The sequence below is a fragment of the Anabrus simplex genome, chromosome 2 (genome assembly GCF_040414725.1).
Source record: "Anabrus simplex isolate iqAnaSimp1 chromosome 2, ASM4041472v1, whole genome shotgun sequence".
Taxonomy (NCBI): Eukaryota; Metazoa; Arthropoda; class Insecta; order Orthoptera; family Tettigoniidae; genus Anabrus; species Anabrus simplex.
The window spans coordinates 236,122,295-236,142,710 of NC_090266.1; the positions used below are offsets into that span (position 1 = coordinate 236,122,295).

General features: G+C 42.7%; 1 protein-coding gene across 2 annotated transcripts in view; it reads left to right on the plus strand.

Moving 5' to 3' along the window:
• Ddr (discoidin domain-containing receptor 2) overlaps nt 1-20,416 on the plus strand; it is a 2,443,951-nt gene that overhangs the window by 1,196,349 nt on the left and 1,227,186 nt on the right. For both annotated transcript variants that reach the window (XM_067140519.2, XM_067140518.2), the window contains one exon: nt 11,070-11,301. In XM_067140519.2, the coding sequence (XP_066996620.1) occupies nt 11,070-11,301 (232 nt within the window). The remainder of the gene's footprint in view (nt 1-11,069; nt 11,302-20,416) is intronic.

Sequence of the window (20,416 nt, forward strand, 5' to 3'; positions counted from 1 at the left end):
GTCGTGACAGATACTACACCGTTAGTTACAAACATTAGTTGTGGCATATACTACACCCTTAGTTACAAACATTAGTCGTGACAGACATTGCGAGCGCCTGCATACTCCTTATTAACTGTTCATTATGCTGTACTTACTCATTACAGTAAATGTGTATCTAAAGCACTATAACACTACCGCCTTGAAATTTCACAGTAGCACCCCAATTCGCAAGAATCACCGCGGGCGGAACAGATGTTTATTGTCTGGCCTTGAGTCTTGAGAAAGGTGCATGCCGAACAGCCATGCTTACACCTCGGACGTTTTACGCCGCATCTACGAGACTTCTCGTCAGAGGACCACAGTAAAAGAACTCCTGCGGGACTAGATTCCGGCACCTCTTCGTCTCCGAAAACCGTATAGGTTTAACTAGTTAGCGGGACGTAAAAACATTACTATGATTTTGATTACTATTATTATTATTATCATTATTATTATTATTATTATACATACATACATACATACATACATACATACATACATACATACATACATTATCATTATAGACCGTTATGCATTTCAGCGTTCAGTCTGCAAGCCTTTGTGAATTTATTAAACGTCGCCACAATCCTCTATTTGCAACTAGTGCAGTGGCCTCATTTAGTTCTATACCTCTTATCTTTAAATCGTTAGAAACTGAGTCTAACCAGCGTTAACTTGGTCTCCCTCTACTCCTCTTACCCTCTATAACAGAGTCCATTTTTCTCCTGGTTAACATACCCTCCTCCATTCGTCTCACCACCGCAGCCGTTTTATGCGTACATCTTCATCCTCTGAGTTCACTCCTAACTTAGCCTTTATCTCCTCGTTCCGAATACCCTCCTGCCATTGTTCCCACCTGTTTGCACCATTATTATTATTATTATTATTATTATTATTATTATTATTATTATTATTATTATTATTATTATTATTATTATTATTATTATTATTTACATCCTGATCTCGCTTGGTAAATTATTCGAATCCCTAACTCCTCTTCCTCTAAAGGACTATGCGCAGCAATTTGGCCCCTTGAAATCCGACTTAATCTTCATATTGTAATCTTTCCTACTTAGGTTTTTGTTTTTACAATTTGCTTTACGGCGCACAAACACTGACAGATCTTATGGCGACGATGGGACAGGAAAGGGCTAAGAGTGGGAAGGATGCGGCCGTAGCCTTAATTAAGGTACAGCCCCGGCATTTGTCCGGTGATAACATGGGAAACAACGGAAAAGCATCTCCAGGTCTGCCGACAGTGGGGTTGGAATCCACTATCTCTTGAACGCAAGCTGACAGCTACGTGACACAAACCGCGCAGCCAGTCGTTTAGTAGTAGTAGTAGTAGTAGTAGTAGTAGTAGTAGTAGTAGTTGTAGTAGTATTTGCAGGAGTAGGTGTTGCAGTAGTACGCTGCCGCTTGTATACTTGTCTATGTGAAATGTTGTGAAAATGCATGTTGTGGGTGTTCACTCTTAAGCTTTTAAAGGGACTGTACTCATGTACGAGAGAAGAAGTGGCGCTTAATGAGCAGAGTAATGTCGTAGCTACACCACTACTTGGCTTGAATATTAAGTGGAGATAATGCCTCCGAAATCTACCATTCGCCAAAATCCAGTTTAGAATGAATGTGTTTAATTAACTGTCTTCTTCTGGAAGGAAAGTGGTTTATCAGCATAATCTCATGAATTCCTCAGTCATCTAAATCAAACAGCTAATCGGGATATCTCTGCAGAACAAGGCTACTGTCTGAACTCCCTACTTCACGAGTCGATTAAAAAGTCTCCACCTGTGCATATGGCCGTGAGATCCAGGATATATGTGACGTCATGTGGGAGAGTTGAGTTGGTAAATTTCTTTACTGTAAGATAAGAAGGAAGTAAGGATGTAAGCTACCACACAAATAGTTTAGAATCTATCGGGGTTAAAATTTTAACTCGAAATAATTACATCATATTTTGTGACCAAACGAAATAGAATATAGGTCTATATGTTGGGCAGCAGGTAGATGAATTCCCAATCAAATATAACTTCGAAATAAAATTAAAATTACCGAGCGAGTTGGCTGTGCGGTTACGGGCGCGCAGCTGTGGGCTTGCATTCTATAGATAGTGGGTTCGAACCCTATTGTCGGTATCCCTGATGATGCTAGTTGCTTTACGTCGCACCGTCACAGATAGGTATTATGGCGACGATGGGACAGGGAAGGGCTAGGAGTGGGAAGGAAGTGGCCGTGGCCTTAATTAAGATACAGCCCCAGCATTTGCCTGGTGTGTAAATGGGAAACCACGGAAAACCATTTTCAGGGCTGCCGACAGTGGGGTTTGAACCTACTATCTCCCGAATACTGGATACTGGCCGCACTTAAGCGACTGCAGCTATCGAGCTCTGTCCCTGATGATGGTCTTCCAGACCGCTTCCTTCCCACTCCTAGCCCTTTCATATACCATCGTCGCCATAAGACCTATCTGTGCCAGTGCGACGTAAAACAACTTGTAAAAAATGTCACAATTAAAATTAATAGATCTTAAGTTGTGTCCAATGATTCGAGATCGAATTCTGATGTTCTCTGTTTCCTCAGGACACGGAATATTTTCATCTTCAAACCACCTTTCACATATTATGTTCAACATTACGGGGGTATTAACAAAACAAAAATACTTCCTATACTAGTCCTGTGCTACATACCGGGTCATTGAATAGTACTTTAATTACTTTGTTTATGGGAATACCTTCACAACTGTCTCCCCTTAAATACATACCTCAGTAAACATACCGAATACCGCCATAAATGACCTCTGCGTTATGATAGTATTATATAAGCGAATCATTCGTATTTTACGGTAGTAGGATATATTTCTCTCTCAACCATTACATATTCAAATATATTCTGCTGTACAGGATCAGGTATCGGATTGTTTCTGGAAACCAGATTTCTAATCCTATTTAAGAGCGCCTGCCGAAGTGTGAATATTAATGCATACTTTTTCCAGTGAATTAATTGACTCTTTCTATTTTTTACAATTTGCAATTTGCTTTACGTCGCACCGACACAAATAGGTTTTAAGATGATAATATGATAGGAAAGGGCTAGGAGTTGAAGGAAGCGGCCGTTTTCTGAATTAAGGTACAGCCCTAGCATTTGCCTTGTGTGAAATTAGGAAACCATCATCAGGTCTGCCGACAGTAGGGTTCGAACCCACTGTCTCCCGAATGCAAGCTCACAGCTAAGCGCCCGTAATTGCACGGCCAATTCGCTCGGTATACGTGAAAAATTACTTGAGGTTTAACGAATGCCCTTACGAGTACAATATAAAAATTATGTTGAACTCAATCAACCAAGTAATACGTATATACTCCACGTGCAGGGAATGGTTTCAACTACAGTATCCAGGCTTAAGAGAGACATGATTATTCAGTACACTGTAGTCTGGTGTTCGCGGCAGGGTAAAACTGTCAGCACATTTGAGCTCGGAATTTGTATCATAGAAGATCAGTTTCGAAGCGATAGTCGAGATCATTTCTTAAGTGCAGAATTACTTGAACTGCTCTTCGTCGCTTCGAATGTTTACATGGTACTAATCGCAGCCAACTTGAGATTTTTCCAAAGATAATTTCGAGCCTTTAGTTTTATTTTCTTTTTGAGATAACTACCGTTTGTAGGGGTTATAATTGCTCAGCGACCAAGGCGGTTGTGGTTCGAATCTCGAACAATGAAAGTGGAAATTTTAAAAGTAAGGTTTAGGTCCCTGCGGTTTTGATTCAACGTAAAATTGAAGATTCCGTGGCAGTGATCACGATTTCGATAGCCACGTCAAACTACAAGCTAGCTTGCTTGCCTTCGTACCGATATGGGATGGCGTATTTGAGCTCCTTCAAATGCAACCAGACTGAGAAGAGATAAAATCATCCAACTTGGGCTGAGAAGGTCTGTGCTTTGCCATCTGAGCCACTCGGCCTGGCACTTCATTATGTACACAGTTCAAAAAATTATGGGAACATGTTTTTGAACGTATGCCATGCTCCACAAAACAATACCTCACGTTCAGGTATATTACCAACTAAACCTTTATTATTTACCGTTGAAGTATACAAAACAACATCGATGGATTCGCGTTCATTTTCAGAACACAAACGGAAATGTCCAAAAAGGGGCGAAACCAAAGTGATACCAGTCCTCCAGGGTGGACTTTTATCACAGTTGGAGAGCTTCAGTATGGTAGGCCTGTATGTCCTCCACGAGCATCTATCACAGCTTGGCGCCTACGTGGCATGCTCCGTATTAGTCGTCGGATGTCACGTTGCGGTATCAGGTCCTGTTCTTCAATGAGAGCCTGTCCGGCGTCTTTGAGATTCTGTGGTGGAACAGGACGCCCACGAACACTTCTGTCAAGCCTATCCCACACATCCTCGACGGGATTAAGGTCGGAACTCACTGCAGGCCATTCAATCTCTTGAATGTCCAGTTCTCGCAAGACGGCTCTGGTTATGCGCGCTACATGAGCCCTGGCATTGTCGTGCATGAGTACGAATTCAGGGCCATCACCATAAGCAGAAACCAACACATGGTGTAGCAGTATCTGCTCAATTTACCCCGCAGCGGTAACATTACCACGGACGACGACAAGATCCGTACGGCCATCAATACAGATGCCACCCCACACCATCAAAGAACCTTGTCCGAATCGGTCGCCTTCCTAGACAATATTTGGCATGTACCACTCACCACGGCGTCTCCATACACGTTGACGTCCATCACGCTGTGTCAGGGGAAATCTGGACTCGTCTGTGAACAACACAGGTCACCATTGGCGAAGTTGCCAGTTGATGTGGGTACGGACAAACCGAAGGCAAGCTGTGCGATGTTGTTGCGTTAAACGGGGCACTCGAAGAGGACGTCTGGGTATCTTAACTTGTTCCTTACTGTCTGGTCAAGCACCGTGACTTCAGTGACCCTCCTGAGGTCTTGTTGCAGTTCTCTGGCAGTTGTTGAATGACGCCGCAACGCACAGATGGTCAGATATCGGTCATCCTGTGGGGTTGTCATGCGCCCACGACCTTGTCCAGCCCTCTTTGTGAACTGGCCCCCCTCACTGTAGCGATTCCACAAGCGGTGAATACCTGACGGAGAGACATTGAGATCCACAGCAACACGATGAAAAGTCCATCCTTCCTGGATCCTGCGACTTGAACCTCATTATGATGTTTCATGGGATGTGGTGGTTGACGTACAACGTGTTCAAATGACCGCAGTAGTCGGTGTACCTCACAACGACACACGGACGCACCGCTATTCACTTTGTTTTGAGGGTTCAACTGTCAGTTTAATGCATGGCTCCGCCTACATATGGAGTATAACTTCGATTTGACACACTCTGAGTAGCTAAGGTCTCAAGGTATGCTGTGCGACCATTGGAACCCCATCTACCAAATTAACGTTCACGTACCAGACGTTACAAAATATGTTCCCCTAATTTTTTAAAATGTGTATTTTAATAGGAAAATATATTTTTCCTTCCTTTATTAAACCCATCCCGAACTTCTGATGTTGGTACACGCTGAACATTAAAGAATAATACCTGTATCTCCTCTTTAAAAAGAGAAATTGGAAAGAATGTTTAAAAATCATTAGATTTAACTTTCTCTCGTCACACTTCTTGGATTTAATATCCCGAGGTGTTCTCATTTCTCCTTGACGTTACCGGGTGAACTAGTTTAAATTAATAACATTCTTGATTTATAGCTTCACGAGAAGAACCTTATTTCTTTGTGAACATTCCTATCCTACGTCCGAGAGCTCTAATTTACGCTAGCTGAAGGAATCTAATGATTAATTGCTGGAAAAGTCAATTCTCTTAATTTATTCCAGGAATCTACACTGCTTAATAAATTTATATCTTCGTGGTTAATGATATATGAATCTTGAATTCACAGTCTGTGACATGCCTCGAAGACTTTTGCATCTAAATTCTTGTGTACTTCTCGCACAGAAATGGCTAAAGGTTAAGCAGATGAAAGTAAAGGAAACCTAAAATTGCGAAAGACTTATTCTTGGATTGTAACACTAGGGGAGCCTCCGTGGCTCAGGTGGCAGCGCACCGGCCTCTCACTAGTGGGTTCCGTGGTACAAATCCCGGTCACTCCATATGAGACTTGTGCTGCACAAAGCGGAGGCGGGACAGGTTTTTCTCCGGGTACTCTGGTTTTCCCTGACAGCTTTTATTCCAGCAACACTCTCCAATCTCATTTAATTTCATCTTTCATTCATTAATCATTGCCCCAGAGGAGTGCGGCAGGTTTCGCCGCTAGATGGGGACTTCATTCATTCCACTTCTGACCTGGTAAAAACAGGCTGTGTATTTTCATATAACACTGCCGGACTGAGTGGCTCAGGCGGCTGATGCGCTAGCCTTCTCGACCCAGCTTGGCAGGTTCGATCCCGGCTCAGTCCGGTGGTATTTGAAGGTGCTCAAATACGTCAGCCTCGTGTCGGTAGATTTACCGGCACGTAAAAGAACTACTGCGGGACAAAATTCTAGCACCTCAGCGTCTCCGAAAACCGTAAAAGAGTAGTTAGTGGGACGTAAAGCCAATAACATTATTATTTATTATTCATATAACACTAAACATTACATGTATGATTTAATGAGCCTTTGGCGGTCAAACTGATGATTGATTTCTTTCGTATACCTTTGATGAGGTCCCAACAATGTTATGTCGAACTAAAGCAGAGGGTACGGCAGTTTAGCTCCTCAGCAGTGTGTAAGGCTGAGTGAACCCTTTTCTACAGCCTAACATGAGCTTAAAATGAGGAAAAGTACCGGAGATCGGACTCCAGGCCTTTATAATACCTGCATATTACTCCATTGTTTTGATAAGAAAATGTAGCTGTATATTTCGTCCAGCAAGGAAATTAAAAATTTAGATATGACCGCGAACCTGATTGCTTAGAAATGCCTTTTATATAGGCACAAAGGTTTTATGAACCCGTAGACTAGTCATAATTTGGTTTAATTATCTCATTTGAAGTATATTTCTTGCTTTTTCTGCCAAGTTTTGTACCCCTTGCAGCTATCATAACAATAGATATTAGGAAATTTTGTAGATGAGTTGTGGTAGTTACAGTGTATCACCTATTCCTGCAACCTTCATTTTATCAGGGGCATTATTTTATAGCTCTTTCAGAGAGTGCATTTATGTGTTTTTTTTTGTAAAATCCCATTGCAAGGCGTTCGAAATATAAATGGAGCATTCTTTCTTCTGTCGAAATTATTGGTAATTTAAGAGATTGTTTGTGTTTTGCCATTATTAATATGAAGCAATTTTGAAAAATTTATTGCAGTCTAGATAGAAGACCTTGCCCGTCTCTCACAAGGCTGGTCTTTGCCTCATTCAATGTTCATAGACTGATTCGAATTCCAGAGAGTTTTGTCTAGATATTGCGAAGTATAAGATATAGACAGGCTACTACTAAAATGAATCGCGATTTGGCTAAGGGAAATATTGACAGTTCACATGGATTCAGCTAATAATGTGTTATTTTCATTGCCTATGGTCTTAAAGCGCAAAATCATAATCTAGATGACTCAGTTTATCATCAAATTCGACCTGTAGACATTTGCTTCGTATTGTTTAATGCTGATGTCTTGACATTAATAGGGTTCACATAATGAGCGATATTGAGTGACAAATGCTTAGTGTGACTCTCACGGACGAGATAGGATCAGAAAAGGTACGAAGAACACAAAAGACAGATGTCGTGCATAGAGTACCCAGATTAAAATGGAAGTGAATTGGGCATATGCCCTATAATATCCAGAGAGATAGGTCCAATGCCTGGTCACTGGAGATGGGAATGAAAGAGGAAAGTTGGGGCATCCCTGAAGACATGGCGATATGACATCAAGCAGGCAGTTGGAACGTCAAGTGTCAAGTGGTTCATCGCGGGAATACTTGGAAAAGTATGGAAGAGACCTATATTCAGCAATGGATCGTCAAAGAACACAGAGAAGAACAGGATTGGTTTGGAGCTTTCGAGACTGTCTCATCCGCATTAACGTTCCTGTTTGTAGTTTGAACAGATGGTTGGGTACAACTGTTTAAAAGTTATCATAATGTACTGTACTTTACTATACGCATATCACATTTTCTCGATGAAAATTCAATTACATGTTAATACTTGTACGGCTTCACCCTAAATTTTATAATCCAGAGGAGACTTTAACGCAATCGTGGCCCTTTACTACTGAAGTACAGTTGATTTCTAAGGCTGGATAGATACCCTTACCGTAGTGAAGAACTTGTAAGATTTGTCCCTGGGACACTAGTTTGGGGAGTTGAGTTGATAGACCATCTCACCAGCAACCCTCCTTCATCCCACTGAAGAATATTCTGTAATATTAGGCATATGAATTTAGGTAATCCACTACCAACGTAACGAGCACTGTGTCAGAGCTTCTCACCCCCAAATTACTGTGTGACGTATTTGAATAACAGCAAATTAATAATCCACTTTCGTTATTTTTTGACTCTGTCTACGATGTGAGCGTGCTTCAGGAAATTATGTGAAGTACTTTCTTGGTTCGTAATTATTCACTGGGAGATAATTTCCTGAGAGAAGGACATAGATGGCAATAAATCGTGATTTTACCACACTCGTTCCTCTAGTGCCTTCTTGCCCGCACTCCATCGTTTCTTTGGCGAGATGAAGAATCGATATGTGGCCTGGGCTTGCTGTACTTGAAAGCGAGAATGCTCTACTCTCTCGTGTGGTAATGCCCACTTCAAACTATTTAGCGAACATATTATTGAAGCCTAGGCGTATCACATCACCAACTTCTACGTGCAGACTGTCTGCCGAGCGGTAAGTACTGTAACATATAAGATGTAGCATTTAATCGAGTAGTACGTACGTCAATGTAAAGTGCACTTCAACTATCATTCTCGGTTGATCTCTACATGAAGTTTCTTCTTTACTAAGGGCGGTTCGATGTTCAAATTCTAGTTTTCCTCAGGAATTAGAGCTGCGACTTCGAATACTAGAAAAATCTGTACTCCGTGTCAAGTAGGAAGTATTTTGACTGACGAGTTGGCTGTGCGGTTAGGATCACACAGCTGTGAGCTTGCATTCGGGAGAGAGTGGGTTCTAACGCCACTGTTGGCAGCCCTGAAGACGGTTTTCCATGGTTTCCAATGTTTACACCAGGCGAATACCGGGGCTGTGCCATGAGTAAGGCCATAGTCGCTTCCTTCCCACTCCTAGCACTTTCCTATCCCATCGTCGCCATAAGATACATCTGTGTGCGTGCGATGTATAGCATTTTTTCAAACATTACATCACCCTTTAGTCGAATATATTCGGTAATGTGCATTTGGAAAATGCTGAACGTTTCTTTGAATTCCCCAGTATATAAATAGCAGTAAACTAAAGAGAGTTTATTGTTGTGAAAGTGATGTGATTCACGTTGTATGAGAGTAAAATTACGTCGTTGAGTGTTCTTTAAAATATAGCAGGCCCTGGGGTGTAGGGATAGCGAGCCTGCCTCTTGCCCAGCGGCCTCGAGTGATCTTTACCTGGATCTGAGAGCTGGTTCGAGGTCCACTTAGCTTGCACGAGAAAATCGAAGGAGGTTTCTAACGGCGATATAATGGCAAGGGTTAAGAAAACCAAGAATATAACCGCCGAGCGGATTCGTTATACTGACCACGCGTCACCTCGCAATCTGCAGGCCTTCAGGCTGAGTAGCGGTCCCTTGTTTGTCTAAGGTACATACGGGCAGTAATGCCATATGGGTTACCTTTTATCTCAAAGTTATTAAGCCAGTCCGCCTCTGTGGTGTAGTGGTTACTGTGATTAGCTGCCACCCCCCGTAGGTACCTAACTTAAAGCCAGGGCCGCTTCCTTTCCTCTTTCTTGTCTATCCCTTCCAAACTTCCCATCCTCCCACACGGCCCCTGTTTAGCATAGCAGGTGCTGCCGTCTGAGCGAGGTACTGGTCATTCTCCCCAGCTGTATCCCCCGACCCAGTGTCTCACGCTCCAGGACACAATACTTGAGGCGGTAGAGGTGGGATCCCTCGCTGAGTCTGAGGGAAAAACCAACCCTGGAGGGTAAACAGATTAAGAAGAAGAAGAAGAAGAAGAAGTTATTAAGTCGATTCATACAGGGGATGTACTTGTTTTGGTAAACTTAAAATTCATATTGAACATTTTCCTTTTTGTATCTATAATGAACTATTATCATCGAGGCTTTTGTAAATCTCTACGCAGTATGTTCTCCTTATAACTCATATCTGGATAAAGATGCATAGATTCCAGGTTAGGGTACACGGGTTTCACTATGGGTTTACAAAGTTCAGTATTCTTCATATCTGATAACATTAAAATAAAATGTATGAAACTCCTAGTTCAAAGAATTCTGATTCAGGTCCGAGGATATCTGTCATCTCTTCTTTGGAACAATGATATCATCCCTCGAAAGAATTATTTTCATTGTTTTACGAGTGCAAAGTGTCGGAATGAGCACTCCTTGCCATGGTAGCCAATGTTACAGTTTTTGCAATTGTCTGTTGTCTGTCTGTTAGGTCATCAGCCCAGAGGCTGGTTGGATCCTCAAATTGCACCACCAAAGGTTATGCGGTTATAAGGAAACCGCAAAAACCAATGGCAGCACCAAAATGAGGCGTACTAGGCAAGACGAGGAGTGAGGTAGTTTGCCATTGCTTTCCTCACTGGGTCAGAAAGTGCTATTGCATCACGACTGACCCTATGAGCAACACCTTTCATAACACTCATGCACTAGTCGTGCTCTGAATGTCATTACTCAGCACCACCCATACCCCAGCAGCTTCCATATTGTCACAGCCATGGATGAGACTGGGACTTCGGTGGAAGCTACACTTTACTCTGGCCTGTGCCAAGAGATGGATACAAAAGTACTGTATCCATCAAGAAATGGCAGCAGGCCTAATTGTCTGTTATATTAAGTAAATATTTATTCAATCTATTGTGGTTTGTCTGAACACCATTACTTCTATCTATATGTTTCAGATTGTGCCACGACAAGAACGGAGGCGCTTGGTGCCCTAGAAATATGGTGAAATTGGAAGTTCAGGAGTACCTCGAGGTGAACTTGCACGTCATGCATATCATCACTTCAGTACAGACCCAAGGTCGTTTCGGTAATGGAATGGGCCAGGAATACGCTGAGGAGTACATGCTAGAGTACTGGCGTCCAGGCCTCAACAAGTGGGTCCGCTGGAAGGACCGAAAAGGAAAGGAGGTAAGGCCTACAAACATGTTCTTAATTCGTGGTCACTATGAAGCTGATCCCATGACTCCATGTCTTTTGTTGTTTCACTCTCATGAATATCTAGATCCACGATAGGACTGAAAAGCTACAGATCCGCTGTTTGACTCTCGGTGTTGACACCGACAAAACTTTTTATGCTTTTCCTTTCGCATTTTCCGTCCTCACTCCAAATAATTTTCAGGTTAATACACTTCTTGCCGGCTCTGTGGTGTAGGGCTAGCGTGTCTGCCTCTTACCCGAGGACCCCGGGTTCGATTCCTGGCCAGATCAAGCATTTTTACCTTGATCTGAGGGCTGGTTCGAGGTCCACTCACCTTACGTGCTTAGAATTGTGGAGCTATGCGACGGTGAGATAGCGGCTCCGGTCTGGAAAACCAAGAATAACGGCCAAGAGGATTCGTCGTCCTGACCACACGACACCTCGTAATCTGCAGACCTTCGGGCTGAGCAGCGGTCGCTCGGTAGGCCAAGGCCCTTCAGGACTGTAATGCCATGGATTTAGTTTTAAATACACTTCTTTTTGATACAATAACTGAGCAGGCTCTTGCACAGAAGAATCAGCGTGATACATTTTGTAGCTCATTCTGTACTATGGTCTTTACCAATGTCTCGTCTTATTCTTTAATATACAGGGCGTTGAAAAATTTTCTGTACACATATTAATACAAGAGCTAGGGAAAGTATGTTCGCCGAGGTCAGCTCTTGACACTACAGGATGTTTATAAATGTACAGTGACAGTCAGAATGTGTCGGATAGAATAATCTATACATGTAATACCCCTGTTTTTAAAGGAAGAGCAGGTTATACATTCGAAATTACTAAACTCTGAATGTAATGCACTTCGTAGGTATTGTAATTATCCAATTGCGATTTGTAGATGAGTTTAAAAAGTAATAATACCTTTTACTTATTTGAGATACGAAAATTTGCAGGTCAATATTTTTCGGACAGGGCATGCTTTGCACTTGTTATGCGCTGTGCAGGCAGGTCCCAGTCAGTGCCTTCCTCATGCACAATGCAGACGCAACGACTCATGAGCGAAATGGGGCGCAGAGGAAAGAACAGTACATTTGTTCAAAGGCAATTAGTAATATTCCATCATGAAAAAAGGGAAAACATGTCGACAAATCGCAGATTTTCTGAACGTGAAGAAAAGTACTGTTAACGATATTAACTGCCGATACAAATTTCAAGAGAGAATTGAAAATTTGCTACATACAGGTCACCCGAGGATCCTTACTATAAGAGAAGAGAGGGCAGTAGTAAGAAAAGTGAAAAGAAATCCACGTCTTACTACAACCATTGCTGCTACAGCTGAGAGTGAGTTTGGAAATAAGATCAGTGCAAGTACAATCCGGAGGGTGTAATACAGAGGTGATTACCGCGGGCGAACTGCAAGAAGGAAGCCCTTCATCAACAAAATAAATAGGCTCAAGCGACAACGATTTGCTAAGGAGCATCATGGCAAAGATATGAACTGGTGGAAGACTGTAATTTTCTGCGATGAATCGAAATTCAACGTTTCTGGCACAGATGGGCGCATCATAGTGTGGAGACAGCCCAATAAATAGTTTGAAGAAAGAAATATGAAGGCAACGGTAAAACATGAAGGGGGACATGTTATGGTGTGGAGCTGTCTGTCGGCTCAAGGGGTAGGTGAGACGGAATCATGGATCACCGCCAGTATCTTCCGATTTTAAACAAACAACCTCAAGAAAGATGCAGAAAATATGGGAGATGGGGACTGTTTTAAATTTTATCAGGACAACGACCCGAAATATACGGCCTATAATGTACGGCTGTGGTTGTTGTACTGCTGTCCTAAAGTTGTGAATCCTTCCCCACAAAGTCCTCACATTAACCCCACAGAGAATTTATTGGATATACTGGAAAACAACATCCGGCAACTTCCCATAAATTCCAAAGCTGATGTGAAGAGACGACTGCAAGAGGAGTGGGAAAAATTGTCTCATTCTACCACAAGAAAACTCAGGGAGAGCATGCCGAGCCGCCTGACTGAAGTTTATTCGTAGGAAGGGAAGAATCACGAAGTATTAATATTCCTACATGGACTCCATCCTTCATATTTTTGTTGTATTTTTGTTTTGTCCGAATATTTATGAGCAGACAATTTCGTATTGTTGTAATTACACTCATAAGTTTCAAACTTTTTGTGTATCATGAAATGAAGTGCATGTTTATTCTTGGTATCTGTATGTGTAACTATTCATTCTGAAGTAAGCAAAATTAAACTATATATGTTTGCTATTAATCTCTTTTTTATTTTAAAGGTACTCTGCCTGTCCGAAAAATTATGACGGTCACTGTATTTCGTTGGGCCTGTTTCTGTCAACTGCTGTTTACTAGAGTAGTATGACCTGATATCACATATCTCGATTGCTTCCTCTGGGAATAATCGGACAGCTTGTTTACAAGGAGCCCGTTGAATCAAAAGGAGACCTTGTGGTAGAATTACTTTAACCGCTGGAAATCTTCGTGAGATTTTGAACGTGAACGACAGTAACTGCCTGGATGCCTTAATGGACATTCGAGCAGATTCTGTAATGAAATGAATACATAAAGAAATTATACAGATTCTATCAACGATGGTTGCGTTTACAGGAATGGCTCTCCGTATTACAATCCGCTGTTTGCCACTCTACGTATTGAAGCTATTGGAGCTTACTATAATACACTGACTGACAGAGCAAATGCAACACCAAGAAAGAGTGGTCAGAACTTTATGCCAATTGCAGGGTAGACTGACGTCACTGAGGTATGCTCATGATGTGAAATGCGCCGCTGTGCTGCGCACGTAGCGAACGATAAATGGGACACGGCGTTGGCGAATGGCCCACTTCGTACCGTGATGTCTCAGCCGACAGTCATTGTAGAACGTGTTGTCGTGTGCCACAGGACACGTGTATAGCTAAGAATGCCAGGCCGCCGTCAACGGAGGCATTTCCAGCAGACAGACGACTTTACGAGGGGTATGGTGATTGGGCTGAGAAGGGCAGGTTGGTCGCTTCGTCAAATCGCAGCCGATACCCATAGGGATGTGCCCACGGTGCAGCGCCTGTGGCGAAGATGGTTGGCGCAGGGACATGTGGCACGTGCGAGGGGTCCAGGCGCAGCCCGAGTGACGTCAGCACGCGAGGATCGGTGCATCCGCCGCCAAGCGGTGGCAGCCCCGCACGCCACGTCAACCGCCATTCTTCAGCATGTGCAAGACACCCTGGCTGTTCCAATATCGACCAGAACAATTTCCCGTCGATTGGTTGAAGGAGGCCTGCACTCCCGGCGTCCGCTCAGAAGACTACCATTGACTCCACAGCATAGACGTGCACGCCTGGCATGGTGCCGGGCTAGAGCGACTTGGATGAGGGAATGGCGGAACGTCGTGTTCTCCGATGAGTCACGCTTCTGTTCTGTCAGTGATAGTCACCGCAGACGAGTGTGGCGTCGGCGTGGAGAAAGGTCAAATCCGGCAGTAACTGTGGAATGCCCTACCGCTAGACAACGCGGCATCATGGTTTGGGGCGCTATTGCGTATGATTCCACGTCACCTCTAGTGCGTATTCAAGGCTCGTTAAATGCCCACCGCTACGTGCAGCATGTGCTGCGGCCGGTGGCACTCCCGTACCTTCAGGGGCTGCCCAATGCTCTGTTTCAGCAGGATAATGCCCGCCCACACACTGCTCGCATCTCCCAACAGGCTCTACGAGGTGTACAGATGCTCAGATGCTTCCGTGGCCAGCGTACTCTCCGGATCTCTCACCAATCGAACACGTGTGGGATCTCATTGGACGCCGTTTGCAAACTCTGCCCCAGCCTCGTACGGACGACCAACTGTGGCAAATGGTTGACAGAGAATGGAGAACCATCCCTCAGGACACCATCCGCACTCTTATTGACTCTGTACCTCGACGTGTTTCTGCGTGCATTGCCGCTCGCGGTGGTCCTACATCCTACTGAGTCGATGCCGTGCGCATTGCGTAACCTGCATATCGGTTTGAAATAAACATCAATTATTCGCCCGTGCCGTCTCTGTTTTTTCCCCAACTTTCATCCCTTTCGAACCCCTCCTTCTTGGTGTTGCATTTGCTCTGTCAGTCAGTGTAAATAAACCTAAAAGGAAGAAACTGTTTTATAAATTATGCAGAAATAACACCGGTAGTCTTGCTGCAGAACGTTATACAGGTCGTAATTCCGTAACTTTTAGAGAATACTTAAATCTTCTTGTACGACGCAAGCGAAGTTGAGAAATTAAGGTGTCAAAGCAATGAACTCTTGTCAGCACTGTACACTCTCATGGCACTCAACCAATCTTTGTGCCGCTAAGGCTACAAAATATCAATTGTGAACACAAAATGCTGTTAGATGTAATCTGTGCACTATAAGGATCAAAATGATATTGTTTATATCATAATACAGGATGATCAGATGTGCTTTACTCCGACGAACGGTATTTTTACTGTGGGCGAGCGCGCGCCCGTTTATCACGTGCGAGTCGAAGTCATTGGCGGGAAAGGAAACCACATAACAGCAACATAATTTTAAGTTCATTACTTACCAGATTATGAAAGGTGGTGTTCATTCTCCACACATTTTGGCAATTGGTTAGGAAATTATTCATCACTCGCAGCAGTTCACATTGAGAATTTCCGGCAATTTTCTATCGAATATTATATTTCACTTCTTGTATTGGTTTATGCGTTCGTCTTGTACGCGTCATTTTTTTTAATTTAACGCAGAGACAATAGTCGCAGGCGGATATATTGGGGAACCGAGGGGGCTACAATTCCCTGCTAATAACTATGTTCTGTAATAAATCTATACATTTCTTTCATAGAATTATTCGCAGTGTTAACAATAGCAGGATGCCGATGAAAAATGCAAAATCATGCTCCCTATCGGTCAATTCTCTGAAATAGGGGGTTAGTATGGTACTCACATAAGTAACAGAATCAACCGTATTCTCGAAAAAATGGTCCTGTAATTCTTTCACCACCGATAGCACCAAAACCAAAACAGCAGCTTAGGTTTCCAACCGACAAAATATTATATAATATTGATCATTCTTTAATTAAATATGAGTTGTAAAAACATCTGACAACATTGTATTTGTATTGAAAATAAGTGGAACCTATAAGATTTTAAATCAATTGTGACAGTCTTTGAACTTCACGAGATGACTCATACATAAAACATGCACAGACTTTGGGTTTGGCAGTGTAAATTAGGTTAATTTTGTATCATTGTATTCTTCAAATTTATCCGGAAGGAAAAAGAAAGGATGCGTAGGGACTAGGCCAGAAACAAGGAAGCCGAGGATCTAGCGTAAATATTAAAAAAATAGACTCCGAATTATGAAATAAAAGCCTTCAATGTAATTTGAAAACTTCGCGCACATAATGAAAACCAATAGCGAGCCTGCGATAGAACCCAGTTTGTATGAGCGTGACACATGTCTGTATCAAACAGCTAGGAAGAAGGGTCAGCCTAAAAGTGAACTACGAGTATATTGAAATAAATAATTTTACAAGGACGTAATGCTAGACGATAATACCAATTATAAATAATAATCTAAATATTATACATCCTGTTAATGCATACATAGAACATTACAAAGGAGTATAAAGCTACAAAGTTTTCTGAAATAAAAAAAACGGCCAGTGCAGACATAATAACAGGGAAATTTAGAACATCATCAGTAATTACCAGCTACAGTTTAGCCTAAAATGTCGACGTACCAGATTTATGCTACGAATTCTGACTAAAGATTAAATACTATTTTAGGAAAAGAGAAATATTCACATAGGAGAAGCATCAATAAGACGGTGAGTAACTAGACGTAGAGCATTACGGGAACGTTGAATTAAGTCAAAGTGGGCCAAAATTTCGAACAGAGCAAAAGGTGTTGAGATATTTGCACAAAATCGCATAATTTGGGCTAAATGAGGTTTCAACATGAATAATTATATCAGAAACTGGGTATAGGGTTACAACTTGAAAAAATTAAATGCATTTTACAACAGATCCACTAAGTAAACAAGAGACCGGGCGAGTTGGCCGTGCGGTTAGGGTCGCGCAGCTGTGAGCTTGCATCCGGGAGAGAGTGGGTTCAAACCCCACTGTCGGCAGCCCTGAAGATGGTTTTCCGTAGTTTCCCCATTTTCACACCAGGCAAATACTGGGGCTGTACCTTAATTAAGGCCGCTTCCTTCCCAAAACTAGGCCTTTCCTGTCCCATTGTCGCCATAAGACCTGTCTAAGTCGGTGCGACGTAAAGCAAATAAAAAAAAACAACGTAAACAAGACTACACTTTCTTCCTACACATTTTCAGAAAAACAGCCCTATTCGTGAATTAAATCATGCCCAAGAGAGGAGAGGTGAAATTAAACAAATTTGTTAGGTGAAGCCAACGTACTACTGTAATCAGAGTTTACCTCACCTGTCAACATGTTTCTCACAAATTGGCACAGTCAGTAGGGCCGTAGCACTACAACTCGTTGTTGAATCGGAACACTTTTAGTTAAAGTGGAGTCCTCATTAACTTTTCACGGTCGGCGATTACAGAGTGGGCTTCCGCCTGCAAGTGACCACGACTTGTCCACGGTCCGACACATATACACTGCGACCGACCAACCGAGCAGAGGAGTGGCCACGGCTCTACCGTGGCCCTACGCCTCTCTATTCTGGAGAAGGCGAGGGGCTCCTCCTCGCCATCGGCTGTCCTGAGAATGGTTTTCCGTTCTCCTGCACTAAGGCGAATTTCGGGAAAGTTCCTAGTACTGTACAGGCTACGGCCGCCAAGCTCCTCACCTTCTTCGAACATCTCCTTCACCGAAACAAATCTCCCTGGCTTGAGAGACGGCGTTACCATATAGGAGACTCGCCTTCTCCTTCAGGGATGGAATGAAAACTTGTAGTAGTAGTAGTAGTAGTAGTAGCATAGTAGTAGGAAGTTTTTCACCGAGTGGAGTAGGCTACGGCTTAACAGCGGCTACTTTTGTCTAGCGTTGCAGCCCAACATTCGCGCTATGTCGGCTGTCGTGAGAATGCTTCTCCTTTCTTCTGTACTAAGACAAATGCCAGAACAGATACTTTTCTAGGCCACGGCCGCTCATCTTCTCTGCACCTCGAATCACCGATATAAATATCCTTGGCCTGAAGGAGGGCATTTTCCTCTAGGAGACTCGCCGTGCCCCTTCAAGGTACGAAATGAACGCTTAAAAGAATAGTCTTCTTCACTGAGCAGAGTGGCTACTGCATTCAGGAGGCGGTGGGCTGTTCCTATCGTCGCCTGTAGTGAGAATGGTTTTCCGTGGCTTGTTATTTTCCTCAGTATGGAAAATGCCGAGATTTCATAGTCCTCGATACCTTCTCAAATCACTCCTACACATTGTTTGGGCTGAGAGAGGGCGTTATCATCTAAGTGGCCAACCATACCCCTTTAGGCTATGGAATAAAAGAAGAGTATTCTTCACCGAATAGGTCACCTAGGAGCAACTCTGCATTCGGGAGGCGAGTGCGTTCATACCCGACCGTCGGCTGTCCTGAGAATAATTTTCCGTGGTTCTAAAGTGAAATGTCGCAGCTATATACTGTAGAAGTGAACTTGTTTTACACCAAGCCAGGTATGCCGTAGTGGGCGTTACTTGCATCTCGCTCCCACTTTACTCCGATCTAATTATAGGGTCCGACTGGGACGTGCCAATTATGTTATTTTTATACATATTGGTCCTTGGAGGCCATCAATGAATGTTTTTACCTCTATGTTTGCACCGTACAATTCATTAACCTGACCGATCTGCCCAACCCACAAAACAGCAATTCAATATATTAACAATACTATGAATGGGACAGTAAGAGATTAAAAAGCAAAATACCTCTTCAATATAGACTGTTAGGCCTTTCAGTGTTCAGACGCAACCCTTTGTATTAGTAAACGCCTCCGCATTCCTGTATTAGTAGCTAGCACTGTGCCCTCGTTATTTTTTTTTTGCTATTTGTTTTACGTCGCACCGACACAGATATGTCTTATGGCGACGATGGGATAGCAAAGGCCTAGAAAGTGGAAGGAAATGGCCGTGGCCTTAATTAAGGTACAGCCCCGGCATTTGCCTGGTGTGAAAATGGGAAACCACGGAAAACCATCTTCAGGGCTGCCGACAGTGGGGCTCGAACCCACTATCTCCCGATTACTCGATACTGGCCGCACTTAAGCGACTGCAGCTATCGAGCTAGGTCCCTCGTTTAGTTCCATACCTCTTACCTTTAAACCATTAGAAACTGAGCCTAACCGTCGTCGTACTGGTCTCCCTCTACATCTCCTACCCTCCATGACCGAGCCCGTCATTCTCCTAGGTAACCTATTCTCCTCAATTCTCCTCATATGACAACACCACAGAAAACAATTTATGCATCCAGTTTCATCCATAGAATTCGTTCCTAACATTTAACCCCTATATCTCTCCATTCCGAGTAGATTCCTACCATTGTTATCACCTGTTCGTACACGCGATAATTCTCCCTACTTTCATGTCTATTACTTCTAACTTATTTATTTATTTATTTATTTATTTATTTATTTATTTATTTATTTATTTATTTATTTATTTATTTATTTATTTATTTATTTATTTATTTATTTATTACATATGCCTGTAACCGAGTTGCATTCCAATTACAACAAGCAGTACGTAGATGGCATTTCAATAATACATTTAAAAATTTAGCAAAACAGTAAAGAATAGATTTAAAGGAATTGGCATACACAGGCCAGGATAAGATTTTACTTAATATTCAAAATTATTGAATATTACTTCTATAAGTTGTACAGTGTGCATGTGCAGGCACAGGAGTTTAAAGACAGATAAGGTGCATGATTAATTACTATAATCATAATTTTGAATCAGATATCCTTAGTCCACTGACCTTTCAGTCCCGTAGAGCAAAGTCGGTCCGGGAGCTGCCTTCTTTCTCGAAACTGCGAGCTTTGCCGCCTCTTGATTGCATTTCACTAACTGATATCATCGTGGGAGAATGCACATCCTAAATATTTGAAATGATCTACCTGT